Source organism: Bufo bufo, chromosome 7, assembly GCF_905171765.1.
Source record: "Bufo bufo chromosome 7, aBufBuf1.1, whole genome shotgun sequence".
NCBI classification, from domain to species: domain Eukaryota; kingdom Metazoa; phylum Chordata; class Amphibia; order Anura; family Bufonidae; genus Bufo; species Bufo bufo.
In genome coordinates, this window is record NC_053395.1 from 2359994 (window position 1) to 2377068 (window position 17075).

The following is a 17075-nucleotide window of genomic DNA, read 5'->3' on the forward strand; positions in this document are numbered from 1 at the left end:
TGATTATATACTGACCTCCTGTGTACATATAGACCTCCTGTGTACATATAGACCCCCTCTGATTATATACTGACCTCCTGTGTACATATAGACCCCCTCTGATTATATACTGACCTCCTGTGTACATATAGACCTCCTCTGATTATATACTGACCTCCTGTGTACATATAGACCCTCCTCTGATTATATACTGACCTCCTGTGTACATATAGACCCCCTCTGATTATATACTGACCTCCTGTGTACATATAGACCTCCTGTGTACATATAGACCCTCCTCTGATTATATACTGATCTCCTGTGTACATATAGACCTCCTCTGATTATATACTGACCTCCTGTGTACATATAGACCTCCTCTGATTATATACTGACCTCCTGTGTACATATAGACCCTCCTCTGATTATATACTGACCTCCTGTGTACATATAGACCCCCTCTGATTATATACTGACCTCCTGTGTACATATAGACCTCCTCTGATTATATACTGACCTCCTGTGTACATATAGACCTCCTCTGATTATATACTGACCTCCTGTGTACATATAGACCTCCTCTGATTATATACTGACCTCCTGTGTACATATAGACCCCCCTCTGATTATATACTGAACTCCTGTGTACATATAGACCTCCTCTGATTATATACTGACCTCCTGTGTACATATAGACCTCCTCTGATTATATACTGACCTCCTGTGTACATATAGACCCCTCTGATTATATACTGACCTCCTGTGTACATATAGACCTCCTCTGATTATATACTGACCTCCTGTGTACATATAGACCTCCTCTGATTATATACTGACCTCCTGTGTACATATAGACCTCCTCTGATTATATACTGACCTCCTGTGTACATATAGACCCCCCTCTGATTATATACTGACCTCCTGTGTACATATAGACCCCCTCTGATTATATACTGACCTCCTGTGTACATATAGACCCCCTCTGATTATATACTGACCTCCTGTGTACATATAGACCCCCTCTGATTATATACTGACCTCCTGTGTACATATAGACCTCCTCTGATTATATACTGACCTCCTGTGTACATATAGACCCCCCTCTGATTATATACTGACCTCCTGTGTACATATAGACCTCCTCTGATTATATACTGACCTCCTGTGTACATATAGACCCCCTCTGATTATATACTGACCTCCTGTGTACATATAGACCCCCTCTGATTATATACCGACCTCCTGTGTACATATAGACCTCCTCTGATTATATACTGACCTGTGTACATATAGACCTCCTCTGATTATATACTGACCTCCTGTGTACATATAGACCCCCTCTGATTATATACTGACCTCCTGTGTACATATAGACCCCCTCTGATTATACACTGACCTCCTGTGTACATATAGACCTCCTCTGATTATATACTGACCTCCTGTGTACATATAGACCTCCTCTGATTATATACCGACCTCCTGTGTACATATAGACCCCCCTCTGATTATATACTGACCTCCTGTGTACATATAGACCTCCTCTGATTATATACCGACCTCCTGTGTACATATAGACCCTCCTCTGATTATACACTGACCTCCTGTGTACATATAGATCTCCTCTGATTATATACTGACCTCCTGTGTACATATAGACCCCCTCTGATTATACACTGACCTCCTGTGTACATATAGACCCTCCTCTGATTATATACTGACCTCCTGTGTACATATAGACCTCCTCTGATTATATACTGACCTCCTGTGTACATATAGACCCCCCTCTGATTATATACTGACCTCCTGTGTACATATAGACCCCCCTCTGATTATATACTGACCTCCTGTGTACATATAGACCTCCTCTGATTATATACTGACCTCCTGTGTACATATAGACCTCCTCTGATTATATACTGACCTCCTGTGTACATATAGACCTCCTCTGATTATATACTGACCTCCTGTGTACATATAGACCTCCTCTGATTATATACTGACCTCCTGTGTACATATAGACCTCCTCTGATTATATACTGACCTCCTGTGTACATATAGACCTCCTCTGATTATATACTGACCTCCTGTGTACATATAGACCCCCCTCTGATTATATACCGACCTCCTGTGTACATATAGACCCCCCTCTGATTATATACTGACCTCCTGTGTACATATAGACCCCCCTCTGATTATATACTGACCTCCTGTGTACATATAGACCCCCTCTGATTATATACTGACCCTTGTGTACATATAGACCCCCTCTGATTATATACTGACCTCCTGTGTACATATAGACCCCCCTCTGATTATATACTGACCTCCTGTGTACATATAGACCCCCTCTGATTATATACTGACCTCCTGTGTACATATAGACCTCCTCTGATTATATACTGACCTCCTGTGTACATATAGACCTCCTCTGATTATATACTGACCTCCTGTGTACATATAGACCCCCCTCTGATTATATACTGACCTCCTGTGTACATATAGACCCCCCTCTGATTATATACTGACCTCCTGTGTACATATAGACCTCCTCTGATTATATACTGACCTCCTGTGTACATATAGACCCCCTCTGATTATATACTGACCTCCTGTGTACATATAGACCCCCCTCTGATTATATACTGACCTCCTGTGTACATATAGACCTCCTCTGATTATATACTGACCTCCTGTGTACATATAGACCTCCTCTGATTATATACTGACCTCCTGTGTACATATAGACCCCCCTCTGATTATATACTGACCTCCTGTGTACATATAGACCCCCTCTGATTATATACTGACCTCCTGTGTACATATAGACCCCCTCTGATTATATACTGACCTCCTGTGTACATATAGACCCCCTCTGATTATATACTGACCTCCTGTGTACATATAGACCCCCCTCTGATTATATACTGACCTCCTGTGTACATATAGACCTCCTCTGATTATATACTGACCTCCTGTGTACATATAGACCTCCTCTGATTATATACTGACCTCCTGTGTACATATAGACCCCCTCTGATTATATACTGACCTCCTGTGTACATATAGACCCCCCTCTGATTATACACTGACCTCCTGTGTACATATAGACCTCCTCTGATTATATACTGACCTCCTGTGTACATATAGACCCCCTCTGATTATATACTGACCTCCTGTGTACATATAGACCTCCTCTGATTATATACTGACCTCCTGTGTACATATAGACCTCCTCTGATTATATACTGACCTCCTGTGTACATATAGACCCCCTCTGATTATATACTGACCTCCTGTGTACATATAGACCCCCTCTGATTATATACTGACCTCCTGTGTACATATAGACCCCCTCTGATTATATACTGACCTCCTGTGTACATATAGACCCCCCTCTGATTCTATACTGACCTCCTGTGTACATATAGACCCCCTCTGATTATATACTGACCTCCTGTGTACATATAGACCCCCTCTGATTATATACTGACCTCCTGTGTACATATAGACCTCCTCTGATTATATACTGACCTCCTGTGTACATATAGACCCCCTCTGATTATATACTGACCTCCTGTGTACATATAGACCTCCTCTGATTATATACTGACCTCCTGTGTACATATAGACCCCCTCTGATTATATACTGACCTCCTGTGTACATATAGACCCCCCTCTGATTATATACTGACCTCCTGTGTACATATAGACCTCCTCTGATTATATACTGACCTCCTGTGTACATATAGACCCCCCTCTGATTATATACTGACCTCCTGTGTACATATAGACCTCCTCTGATTATATACTGACCTCCTGTGTACATATAGACCTCCTCTGATTATATACTGACTGCATGTTGGATTTATTATATTTATTGTGTCTTTTTGATGATGGGAGTGATACTTTGTGATTTTGCTTTGACTTCTGCTTTTCCTTCTACATTTCCTTGTGTCTTGTGTGAGTTGTTGATGTGATTTCCCGGCCTCGTGGCGTCTTACCCTGGTGGTAATGGCAGGATGACTGGGTTTGAAGTTCTCGGTTTCTGGTGCGGATCTCAGCTGAGTCCATACAGAACCTTTGGGGGCCTTGAATGACCCCCTACACCCCCCGTGTGCGGTCAGGCGGAGCTGAGGGGACGCTGTGTGTTTTCTTTCCATGTACAGGAAGAGCCAAGATTTCCTGCCCAGAGATCAGTGAAAGCAACGGCGAGAGGGCGAGACATCCTGACAGAGAGAACTGCAGAGACAGCTTGACTGAAAGAGAGTGAACCGCCGAGCCGGCCTGGCTGAGAGAGGGATCGAACTGCCGAGACGCCCTGGTTGAGCGAGGATCAAACCGCCGAGACGGCCTGGTTGAGCGAGGATCAAACCGCCGAGACTGCCTGGTTGAGAGAGGATCAAACCGCCGAGACTGCCTGGTTGAGAGAGGATCAAACCGCCGAGACGGCCTGGTTGAGAGAGGATCAAACCGCCGAGACGGCCTGGTTGAGAGAGGGATCGAACTGCCGAGACGGCCTGGCTGAGAGAGGGATCAACCCGCTGAGACGGCCTGGTTGAGAGAGGATCAAACCGCCGAGACAGCCTGGTTGAGAGATAATCAAACCGCCGAGAGGGCCTGGCTGAGAGAGAAAGAAACGTCTGCCGACAATGCATGTCTGAGAGAGAGAACCACCGAGACAGCCTGCCTGAGAGAGAGAGAGAACTGCTGAGACAGCCTTACTTGTTGTGCCAATATCTTGTATTTGAATTAGAGGGAGAAAGGGGGAGAGACTACGACTCTGGATACCAACAGGGTAACCAGAAGGAAGATACGGGGGCTGCGAGACATCCAGGGACGGGTAGAGACACGTCTGGTGGCAAGTGACAAAAGAAGGTGACATATTGTCGTGGACACCAGATAACTTGACCCCAAATCTGGACCGGAGAGGACACTGGTGAAACCCCTGTGCTCAGAAAGATGGCGGCCAAGGACTACGACCATTTATTCAAGCTTCTGCTAATTGGAGATTCTGGTAAGTGCAGTGGAGGGTGACCTGCGCCATTTCTATCGGCTCTTTTTACCAGCCTTTCCTGTGGAGGGTCTTGGCCCCAGTCATTGTGAGCTCTCATCTTCCCAGTAACTGGGGGCCCTTCAATAAGGATGGTTCTTCTCTGTCAGGTGTGGGGAAAAGCAGCCTCCTCCTGAGATTCTCCGACAATTCCTTCTCTGGTGAGTGTGAGCGTCCCCCTGTCCACCGTCTCCCACCCTCCTATCTGTACCCGTCCCCGTCTCCCACCCTCCTATCTGTACCCGTCCCCGTCTCCCACCCTCCTATCTGTACCCGTCTCCCACCCTCCTATCTGTACCCATCCCCGTCTCCCACCCTCCTATCTGCTCCCGTCTCCCACCCTCCTATCTTCTCCCGTCTCCCACCTTCCTATCTGCACCCGTCCCCGTCTCCCACCTTCCTATCTGCACCCGTCCCCGTCTCCCACCTTCCTATCTGCACCCGTCCCCGTCTCCCACCTTCCTATCTGTCCCCGTCTCCCACCCTCCTATCTGCACCCGTCCCCGTCTCCCACCTTCCTATCTGCTCCCGTCTCCCACCCTCCTATCTTCTCCCGTCTCCCACCTTCCTATCTGCACCCGTCCCCGTCTCCCACCTTCCTATCTGCACCCGTCCCCGTCTCCCACCTTCCTATCTGCACCCGTCCCCGTCTCCCACCTTCCTATCTGTCCCCGTCTCCCACCTTCCTATCTGCACCCGTCCCCGTCTCCCACCTTCCTATCTGCTCCCGTCTCCCACCCTCCCATCTGCTCCCGTCTCCCACCCTCCCATCTGCTCCCGTCTCCCACCCTCCTATCTTCTCCCGTCTCCCACCTTCCTATCTGTCCCCGTCTCCCACCTTCCTATCTGCACCCGTCCCCGTCTCCCACCTTCCTATCTGCTCCCGTCTCCGTCTCCCACCCTCCTATCTGCTCCCGTCTCCCACCCTCCTATCTGCTCCCGTCTCCCACCCTCCTATCTGCTCCCGTCTCCCACCCTCCTATCTGCTCCCGTCTCCCACCCTCCTATCTTCTCCCGTCTCCCACCTTCCTATCTGCACCCGTCCCCGTCTCCCACCTTCCTATCTGCTCCCGTCTCCGTCTCCCACCCTCCCATCTGCTCTCGTCTCCCACCCTCCTATCTTCTCCCGTCTCCCACCCTCCTATCTTCTCCCGTCTCCCACCCTCCTATCTTCTCCCGTCTCCCACCCTCCTATCTGTCCCCGTCTCCCACCTTCCTATCTGCTCCCGTCTCCGTCTCCCACCCTCCCATCTGCTCCCGTCTCCCACCCTCCCATCTGCTCCCGTCTCCCACCTTCCTATCTGCACCCGTCCCCGTCTCCCACCTTCCTATCTGTCCCCGTCTCCCACCTTCCTATCTGCACCCGTCCCCGTCTCCCACCTTCCTATCTGCTCCCGTCTCCGTCTCCCACCCTCCTATCTGCTCCCGTCTCCCACCCTCCTATCTGCTCCCGTCTCCCACCTTCCTATCTGCACCCGTCCCCGTCTCCCACCCTCCTATCTGCTCCCGTCTCCCACCCTCCTATCTTCTCCCGTCTCCCACCTTCCTATCTGCACCCGTCCCCGTCTCCCACCTTCCTATCTGTACCCGTCCCCGTTTCCCACCTTCCTATCTGCACCCGTCTCCGTCTCCCACCCTCCTATCTGCTCCCGTCTCCCACCCTCCCATCTGCTCCCGTCTCCCACCCTCCTATCTTCTCCCGTCTCCCACCTTCCTATCTGTCCCCGTCTCCCACCCTCCCATCTGCTCCCGTCTCCCACCCTCCCATCTGCTCCCGTCTCCCACCCTCCCATCTGCTCCCGTCTCCCACCTTCCTATCTGCACCCGTCCCCATCTCCCACCCTCCTATCTGCTCCCGTCTCCCACCCTCCTATCTGCTCCCGTCTCCCACCCTCCTATCTGCTCCCGTCTCCCACCCTCCTATCTGCTCCCGTCTCCCACCCTCCTATCTGCTCCCGTCTCCCACCCTCCTATCTGCTCCCGTCTCCCACCTTCCTATCTGCACCCGTCCCCATCTCCCACCCTCCTATCTGCTCCCGTCTCCCACCCTCCTATCTTCTCCCGTCTCCCACCTTCCTATCTGCACCCGTCCTCGTCTCCCACCTTCCTATCTGTACCCGTCCCCGTTTCCCACCTTCCTATCTGCACCCGTCCCCGTCTCCCACCTTCCTATCTGCTCCCGTCTCCGTCTCCCACCCTCCTATCTGCTCCCGTCTCCCACCTTCCTATCTGCTCCCGTCCCCGTCTCCCACCTTCCTATCTGCTCCCGTCTCCGTCTCCCACCCTCCTATCTGCTCCCGTCTCCCAAACTCCTATCTGTACCCGTCCCCGTCTCCCACCCTCCTATCTGCTCCCGTCTCCCACCCTCCTATCTGTACCCGTCTCCGTCTCCCACCCTCCTATCTGCTCCCGTCTCCCAAACTCCTATCTGTACCCGTCCCCGTCTCCCACCTTCCTATCTGTACCCGTCCCCGTCTCCCACCCTCCTATCTGCTCCCGTCTCCCACCCTCCTATCTGCTCCCGTCTCCCACCCTCCTATCTTCTCCCGTCTCCCACCTTCCTATTTGCTCCCTCATTTGCTCCTCCCCTATTCATAATTTTTCTTGGGAATCTTGCAGGAAGCTACATAACAACCATCGGAGTGGACTTTAAGATCCGGACTATTGTTTTGGATGGAGAACGGGTAAAACTGCAGATCTGGGACACGGCGGGTCAGGAGAGGTTTCGGACCATCACCTCAACGTGAGCAAACTGGCCGATTGAGTCTTAGGTGGGACAGTAAGGTTGAAGGTGCCGAGGGCGGCTGGAGCTGGTGGGGACGGTGCAGGGATGGAGCGCTTATTGCAGGTACACATGATGGCGACTTGGTGTTTATCTTTTATAATCTGGTTGTTTTCTCAGGTATTACAGGAACACTCACGGGGTCATTGTGGTTTATGATGTCACCAACCCAGAATCCTTCATAAATGTGAAAAGATGGCTGCACGAAATCACTCAGAATTGTGATTCTGTGTGCACAGTGCTCGGTAAGTTCTCCACAGCACGGAACATAATGTGTGCGGACAGTGAGGCAATATTCAATAGACTGCCTCTGTATCCTGCATAGACTTGGTGTATCTCCTGTATAGTAGACTGCCTCTGTATCCTGCATAGACTTGGTGTATCTCCTGTATAGTAGACTGCCTCTGTACCCTGTATAGACTTGTTGTATCTCCTGTACAGTAGACTGCCTCTGTACCCTGTATAGACTTGGTGTATCTCCTGTACAGTAGACTGCCTCTGTATCCTGCATAGACTTGGTGTATCTCCTGTACAGTAGACTGCCTCTGTACCCTGTATAGACTTGGTGTATCTCCTGTACAGTAGACTGCCTCTGTACCCTGTATAGACTTGGTGTATCTCCTGTACAGTAGACTGCCTCTGTACCCTGTATAGACTTGTTGTATCTCCTGTATAGTAGACTGCCTCTGTATCCTGCATAGACTTGTTGTATCTCCTGTACAGTAGACTGCCTCTGTATCCTGCATAGACTTGTTGTATCTCCTGTATAGTAGACTGCCTCTGTATCCTGCATAGACTTGTTGTATCTCCTGTATAGTAGACTGCCTCTGTACCCTGTATAGACTTGGTGTATCTCCTGTACAGTAGACTGCCTCTGTATCCTGCATAGACTTGTTGTATCTCCTGTATAGTAGACTGCCTCTGTACCCTGTATAGACTTGGTGTATCTCCTGTACAGTAGACTGCCTCTGTACCCTGTATAGACTTGGTGTATCTCCTGTACAGTAGACTGCCTCTGTATCCTGCATAGACTTGGTGTATCTCCTGTATAGTAGACTGCCTCTGTACCCTGTATAGACTTGTTGTATCTCCTGTATAGTAGACTGCCTCTGTACCCTGTATAGACTTGGTGTATCTCCTGTACAGTAGACTGCCTCTGTATCCTGCATAGACTTGTTGTATCTCCTGTACAGTAGACTGCCTCTGTATCCTGCATAGACTTGGTGTATCTCCTGTACAGTAGACTGCCTCTGTATCCTGCATAGACTTGTTGTATCTCCTGTACAGTAGACTGCCTCTGTATCCTGCATAGACTTGTTGTATCTCCTGTACAGTAGACTGCCTCTGTATCCTGCATAGACTTGTTGTATCTCCTGTACAGTAGACTGCCTCTGTATCCTGCATAGACTTGGTGTATCTCCTGTATAGTAGACTGCCTCTGTACCCTGTATAGACTTGGTGTATCTCCTGTACAGTAGACTGCCTCTGTATCCTGCATAGACTTGTTGTATCTCCTGTATAGTAGACTGCCTCTGTATCCTGCATAGACTTGGTGTATCTCCTGTATAGTAGACTGCCCCTGTACCCTGTATAGACTTGGTGTATCTCCTGTACAGTAGACTGCCCCTGTACCCTGTATAGACTTGGTGTATCTCCTGTATAGTAGACTGCCTCTGTACCCTGTATAGACTTGGTGTATCTCCTGTACAGTAGACTGCCTCTGTACCCTGTATAGACTTGGTGTATCTCCTGTACAGTAGACTGCCTCTGTACCCTGTATAGACTTGTTGTATCTCCTGTACAGTAGACTGCCTCTGTACCCTGTATAGACTTGGTGTATCTCCTGTACAGTAGACTGCCTCTGTATCCTGCATAGACTTGTTGTATCTCCTGTATAGTAGACTGCCTCTGTATCCTGCATAGACTTGGTTCATCTCCTGTACAGTAGACTGCCCCTCTATATACTGTATAGACTTGGTTTATCTCCTGTACAGTAGACTGCCCCTCTATATACTGTATAGACTTGGTTTATCTCCTGTACATTAGACTGCCCCTCTATATACTGTATAGACTTGGTTCCTCTCCTGCACAGTAGACTGCCTCTGTATCCTGCATAGACTTGTTGTATCTCCTGTATAGTAGACTGCCTCTGTACCCTGTATAGACTTGGTGTATCTCCTGTACAGTAGACTGCCTCTGTACCCTGTATAGACTTGGTGTATCTCCTGTACTGTAGACTGCCCCTGTACCCTGTATAGACTTGGTGTATCTCCTGTGCAGTAGACTGCCTCTGTACCCTGTATAGACTTGTTGTATCTCCTGTATAGTAGACTGCCCCTGTACCCTGTATAGACTTGGTGTATCTCCTGTACAGTAGACTGCCTCTGTATCCTGCATAGACTTGTTGTATCTCCTGTATAGTAGACTGCCTCTGTACCCTGTATAGACTTGGTGTATCTCCTGTACAGTAGACTGCCTCTGTATCCTGCATAGACTTGTTGTATCTCCTGTACAGTAGACTGCCTCTGTACCCTGTATAGACTTGGTGTATCTCCTGTACAGTAGACTGCCTCTGTATCCTGCATAGACTTGTTGTATCTCCTGTATAGTAGACTGCCTCTGTACCCTGTATAGACTTGGTGTATCTCCTGTACAGTAGACTGCCTCTGTACCCTGTATAGACTTGGTTCATCTCCTGTACATTAGACTGCCCCTCTATCCTGCATAGACATGGTTCATCTCCTGTACAGTAGACTTCCCCTCTATCCTGCATAGACATGGTTCATCTCCTGTACAGTAGACTGCCTCTGTACCCTGCATAGACTTGGTTCCTCTCCTGTACATTAGACTGCCCCTCTATCCTGCATAGACTTGGTTCCTCTCCTGTACATTAGGCTGCCCCTCTATCCTGCATAGACATGGTTCATCTCCTGTACAGTAGACTGCCCCTCTATCCTGCATAGACATGGTTCATCTCCTGTACAGTAGACTGCCCCTCTATCCTGCATAGACTTGGTTTATCTCCTGTACATTAGACTGCCCCTCTATCCTGCGTAGACTTGGTTCCTCTCCTGTACAGTAGGCTGCCCCTCTATCCTGCATAGACTTGGTTCCTCTCCTGTACAGTAGACTGCCCCTCTATCCTGCATAGACTTGGTTCATCTTCTGTACATTAGACTGCCCCTCTATCCTGCATAGACATGGTTCATCTCCTGTACAGCAGACTGCCCCTCTATCCTGCGTAGACTTGGTTTATGATGTCCTGGACTGTGCTGCAGGTCCTGAGACTTCTCCTCGGTGGTGGCACTGGCCTCTTGCTGTTCCCAGCCATGTTGCACTGACTGAGGCGCCTCTCCTGACCGCGTCTCTCACCCGCCATGCCGCACGTTTTTCCTTCACAGTGGGTAATAAAGATGACGACTCCTCCCGAAAACGTGTTGAAACTGTGGACGCAAAAAGGTTCAGCGACCAGATGGGAGTCCGAATGTTTGAGACGAGTGCAAAGGAGAACCGCAATGTAGAGGAGGTGAGAGGAGCCTGCTGCGCGGGGGGCGTGTACATAGCTGTGGACGGGGCCCCCACCAGGGATCGCAGGGGCCTCCCAGCCATAGACCGCTGATTGACCGCCCAGTGTCTGGGGCCCCCGGATGCTGCTCCCATGTGGGGTTCTGGGGATACTCGGCCCTTGTCTTCAGTCTTGGTGCCTCTTGTTTGGGGGTCACTGTGATGCAGCTTTCTCATCTGCAGGTTTAGAACATGGCTGTGGCCCCCAGGAGCCACTGATCCCTGTCTAATGACTCTGTCATTAGATACTTCCAGTCTCCAGTGCTGGGGATGAGGTTCAGAAGTGCAGAGCAGCCTGAATAATGTGTGTGGAGGAGGGGGCCACACACCGGCTCCATTCACTGCCGGGGGCGGAGGGCTGCGTACACACCGCCATATTGTGTGTGTGCACCGGAGACCACTGTACCACACATGTCTGCCGTGCTGAGCCCTGGTACATGTGACCGATATCATTCTCTTATAACGCTCCAGTACTGATATAACCTCCAGAGACATTACATCCTATGTGACTGATATCAGCCGCTCCTCTTATAACGCTCCAGCACTGATATAACCTCCAGAGACATTACATCACATGTGACTGATATCAGCCGCTCCTCTTATAACGCTCCAGCACTGATATAACCTCCAGAGACATTACATCATATGTGACTGATATCAGCCGCTCCTCTTATAATGCTCCAGCACTGATATAACCTCCAGAGACATTACATCATATGTGACTGATATCGGCCGCTCCTCTTATAACGCTCCAGCACTGATATAACCTCCAGAGACATCACATCACATGTGACTGATATCAGCCGCTCCTCTTATAACGCTCCAGCGCTGATATAACCTCCAGAGACATGAATGCCTTTCCTGTCCTTTTTGTGGCCCTATAGTTTTCTCATATCCCATGTGGGGCCCTGTGGTGCTTTCATGATCTATCCTGACCCTTTTGGGGCCCGTAGTGCTTTCTTAATTCGCCCTGTCCTGTGTGTGGACCGGGGGCTCTCTCATGACCTCTCCTGATCTGTGTTGTGATCTAATAACCTCACCTGCCTTGTGTGGCGCTCTCGTGACCACTCCGGACCTGTGTGTGGCGCTCTTGTGGCCTGTGTGTGGCGCTCTTGTGGCCTGTGTGTGGCGCTCTTGTGGCCTGTGTGTGGCGCTCTTGTGGCCTGTGTGTGGCGCTCTTGTGGCCTGTGTGTGGCGCTCTTGTGGCCTGTGTGTGGCGCTCTTGTGGCCTGTGTGTGGCGCTCTTGTGGCCTGTGTGTGGCGCTCTTGTGGCCTGTGTGTGGCGCTCTTGTGGCCTGTGTGTGGCGCTCTTGTGACCTGTGTGTGTGTGGCGCTCTTGTGACCTGTGTGTGTGTGGCGCTCTTGTGACCTGTGTGTGTGTGGCGCTCTTGTGACCTGTGTGTGTGTGGCGCTCTTGTGACCTGTGTGTGTGTGGCGCTCTTGTGACCTGTGTGTGTGTGGCGCTCTTGTGACCTGTGTGTGTGTGGCGCTCTTGTGACCTGTGTGTGTGTGGCGCTCTTGTGACCTGTGTGTGTGTGGCGCTCTTGTGACCTGTGTGTGTGGCGCTCTTGTGACCTGTGTGTGTGGCGCTCTTGTGACCTGTGTGTGTGGCGCTCTTGTGACCTGTGTGTGTGGCGCTCTTGTGACCTGTGTGTGTGGCGCGCTCTTGTGACCTGTGTGTGTGGCGCGCTCTTGTGACCTGTGTGTGGCGCGCTCTTGTGGCCTGTGTGTGGCGCTCTCGTGACCTCTCCTCCTCTTCTCTGCAGATGTTCATGACGGTCGCCCGGTTGGTCCTGAGGATGAAGAAGGAGAGTCAGGCCAGACTGCGACCTGCCGAGGTGGTGACCATCACCAAGACCAAGAAGAAACCACACGTCAAGAGATGCTGCTGAGGGCCCCACCAGGAAGAACTGGAAATGGACTGATGTGTGAGGAGAGATGGGGGAAGTTGGGTGCTACACAGGAGACGATGGGTGTTATTGTTCAGACTGTGGGTCCGTGGAGAAGAGGAGCAGTGGATGATAGAGCGTGGTCACTCTAGGAACAGCAGAGAATAGGGGTTGTAGTCGACGTGATGGGTATGGTATGACTCCAGGAATGACAGATAATGGGGGTTGTATTCTACGTGGTTGGTTACTATAAGACCCTTAGGGATAACAGAGAATGGGGGTTGTAGTCAATATGATGGGGCATTGTATTGCTCCAGGAATGGCAGAGAATGGGGGTTGTAGTCCATATGATGGGGCATTGTATGGCTCCAGGAATGACAGATAATGGGGGTTGTAGTCCATATGATGGGGCATTGTATGGCTCCAGGAATGGCAGAGAATGGGGGTTGTAGTCCATGTGATGGGGCATTGTATGGCAGAGAATGGGGGTTGTAGTCCACGTGGTTGAATACTATAGGACCCTTGGAATAACAGAAAATGGGGGTTTTATTGAAGGTTGTGGGACATGGTAGAGATTGGGGGTTGTAGTCCATGAGGTGGGGTGATTCATTTGTTTATCCTTCCCAGCATTCCCTCTGCTTTCATTGACCAATCGGAGCGCTGCGCTGCGGCTGCCGTGTATCCTGAACAGGAATATTCGCTATTTTTGCATTCCGATAATTAACAGATGATAATAAAGGCGATTTTTCTAGATCAGCGTCTACGAGTCGTCCTCGCTCCGGCGGCCGCTGCTCCCTGGCTCCGCCTCTGGCGCCGCTGCTCGCTCTTCTCCAGGACTTGCCAGCATCTCTTTATACTGGCGCTTGAAGAATCCAAGCTGTAAGGAAAGTGAGGCTCAGTCCTTGTACCTCCCTGGAGATCCTCTGTGCTGCTGTGGACAGTTCACTCACCTTGTATAGCCCTGCAGAGATGGCGGCGAAGAGCAGCAGCCCCCCCCCACAGCTCCCAATAATCAGGGGGTAGTAGTTATACTGGCCGCAGATCTCCAGCACCGTCTGGGCCTGCAGAGGGAAGGGAGGTGTAATCACAACCTTGTACAGCAGGAGGCCCGAAGGGTTAACGGCACTGGACCAGGGAGGAGACCCAAAGGGGCCACAGCGCCCCCCCCCCCCCCCCCCCCCCCCCCCGCAGGAGATTGTAAGTCTGGTACCTGAGCCCGGATAAAGCGCTGCTCCTGCTCCAGGACGTGACGGAAGAGCTGACAATCGTAGACGACCTCGGCCGAGCTCTGCAGGGACAGGCTCCTCGCTTCTGTCTGACAGCAGAAAACAACAACCCTCATCATTCACCCAAACAGGAAGTGTGTGCCCCACATCAGCCACAGAGAGGAGGTGAGCAACTGCATCCAGAGGAGCAAGCGCCGATCGCAGACACCAAGGGGCCGACCAGACTGGTCTATAGGGGGCAGTGTTATAGCAGGTATATACCTGTACATAGGAGGCAGTATTATAGCAGGTATAGTCCTGTACATAGGGGGCAGTGTTATAGCAGGTATATACCTGTACATAGGGGGCAGTGTTATAGCAGGTATATACCTGTACATAGGAGCAGTATTATAGTAGTTATATTCCTGTACATAGGAGCAGTATTATAGTAGTTATATTCCTGTACATAGGAGCAGTATTATAGTAGTTATATTCTTGTACATAGTAGCAGTATTATAGTAGTTATATTCTTGTACATAGGAGGCAGTATTATAGTAGTTATATTCTTGTACATAGGAGCAGTATTTTAGTAGTTATATTCTTGTACATAGGAGCAGTATTATAGTAGTTATATTCTTGTACATAGGAGCAGTAGTATAGTAGTTATATTCTTGTACATAGGGGGCAGTGTTATAGCAGGTATATACCTGTACATAGGAGGCAGTGTTATAGCAGGTATAGTCCTGTACATGGGGCAGTGTTATAGCAGGTATATACCTGTACATAGGAGCAGTATTATAGCAGGTATATACCTGTACATAGGAGGCAGTATTATAGTTGTTACAGTGATATGCAAAATTTGGGCACCCCTGGTCACAATTACTGTTACTGTATATGTGAAAAGGCTTTTTTGACCTTTCTTCTGGTGACCTTTCTTCTGGATAGGTCATCAGTATCTGATAGGTGGGGGTCTGACACCCAGGACCCCTGCCGATCAGCTGTTTTTAGAAGGCACCATCACCCCTGGGAGCGCCACTGCCTTCTCACAGCTCAACAAGCACAGTGCCCTACAGTGTATAGTGGCTGAGCTTGGTATTGCACTTAGCCCCATTCACTTCTATGGGGCTGAGCTGCTCCTAGGCCACGTGATCGTTACTTCACTGGCCTAGGAACATGAGAGAAGGCCGTGGCGCTGACCGGAGCACCGATTTCTTCTCACACAGCTGATCGTTGCCCCCACTGATCAGATACTGATGACCTATCCTGGGGAAAACCCCTTTAGGCAAGCTGCAGACACAGGCAAATTAAGGGAAAATAATAGCATTCTTAATACAGAATGCAAAGTAAAATGTCCATTGAGGGGTTAAAAATAATAAACAAATTTAACTCCTCTCCTTAACTCCTCTCCTGGCAAAAGGACCTTTGATGACGTCACTGTGCTCATCACATGGTCCATCACCATGGTGATGGACCATGTGATGAGCGCAGTGATTTCACCAAAGGTCCTTTTCCTCCCAGGTCCTCAAAGAAGAAGAAAGAAGAGAAGCCGGGCTGCGCGAACAAGTAGATGAGGTGAGCTTAAGTTTTTTGTTTTTTTTTAACCCCTCCATCTCTATTGTACTATGCATTCTGTATTCAGAATGCTATTATTTTCCCTTATAACCATGTTATTAGGGAAAATAATAAAGATCGGGTCCCCATCCCGATCGTCTCCTAGCAACCGTGTGTGAAAATTGCACTGCATCCGCTCTTGCTTGCGGATGCTTGCGATTTTCACGCAGCCCCATTCACTTCTATGGGGCCTGCGTTGCGTGAGAAACGCACAATATAGAGCATGCTGCGATTTTCATGCAACGCACAAGTGATGCGTGAAATTCACCGCTCATGTGCACAGCCCCATAGAAATGAATGGGTCAGGATTCAGTGCGGGTGCAGTGCGTTCACCTCACGCATTGCACCCGCGCTGAAAACTAGCCTGTGTGAAAGGGGCCTTAGGGTTAAGAGGGTTCACAATCATCTTTGGGAAAGGCCTGCTTTATAAATCCCCAGAATCCTCTAAGCTTGTCCCGAAAACAGCATCCATGGCTGCTTCTAAGCAGCTGCCTAACATTCTGAAAATGAAAATGATTGAGACTCAAAAATCAGGAGAAGGCTAGAAGAAGATAGCACACCATTTTCAGGTTGCCATTTCCTCGGTTCGAAATGTAATTAAGAAATGGGAACGGTGGAGGTCCGTTACCAGGAACGGTGGAGGTCAAGAAAAGGTCTGGAAGACCAAAAAAAGATGTCAGACAGCTGCTGGTAGGATTGCAAGAAAGGAATATCAGAACCCCCGGTTGACTGCAAAAGACCTTCAGGAAGATTTAGCAGACTCTGGAGTTGTGGTATATTGTTCTACTGTTCAGTGACAAATATGGCCTTCATAAAAGAGTCATCAGAAGAAAACCTCTCCTACGTCCTCACCACAAAATTCAACAAAAGAACATCTAAACAAGCCTGATGCATTTAGGAAACAAGTCCTATGGACCGATGAGGTTTGTGATGAATACCGTACCCTGACTGCCGTCGGACATCAAATACGTAGAGCCAACAAGATACGGTATAGT

General features: G+C 49.6%; 2 protein-coding genes across 2 annotated transcripts in view; one reads left to right on the plus strand and one right to left on the minus strand.

Annotated features, from left to right (window-relative positions):
* The first annotated feature begins 4610 nt into the window (after window positions 1–4610).
* On the plus strand, window positions 4611–14017 carry LOC121007623 (ras-related protein Rab-35-like). The gene is made up of 6 exons (XM_040439677.1): window positions 4611–4993; window positions 5140–5190; window positions 7649–7772; window positions 7932–8056; window positions 11213–11337; window positions 13142–14017. Exons 1-6 carry the CDS (start codon window positions 4939–4941, stop codon window positions 13265–13267), a joined length of 606 nt encoding a protein of 201 aa, XP_040295611.1. The 5' UTR covers window positions 4611–4938; the 3' UTR covers window positions 13268–14017.
* The window catches only part of LOC121007622 (integrin alpha-M-like), a 62037-nt gene continuing 58950 nt past the window's right edge, over window positions 13989–17075 (minus strand). Inside the window, exons 28-30 of the mRNA XM_040439676.1 lie at window positions 14475–14579; window positions 14215–14325; window positions 13989–14141 (exon numbers count right to left, since the gene is read on the minus strand). Of these exons, the coding sequence (XP_040295610.1) occupies window positions 14025–14141; window positions 14215–14325; window positions 14475–14579 (333 nt within the window). The 3' untranslated portion in view covers window positions 13989–14024. The remainder of the gene's footprint in view (window positions 14142–14214; window positions 14326–14474; window positions 14580–17075) is intronic.

What these genes read in the sequence shown, in the direction of transcription:
- LOC121007623 (XM_040439677.1), top strand. Translation starts at nt 4,939, where the DNA reads ATGGCGGCCAAGGACTACGACCATTTATTCAAGCTTCTGCTAATTGGA. An exon ending in TCTGCTAATTGGAGATTCTG is followed by an intron (nt 4,994 to 5,139) that starts GTAAGTGCAGTG and finishes CTTCTCTGTCAG; the next exon opens with GTGTGGGGAAAAGCAGCCTC. An exon ending in TTTCGGACCATCACCTCAAC is followed by an intron (nt 7,773 to 7,931) that starts GTGAGCAAACTG and finishes TTGTTTTCTCAG; the next exon opens with GTATTACAGGAACACTCACG.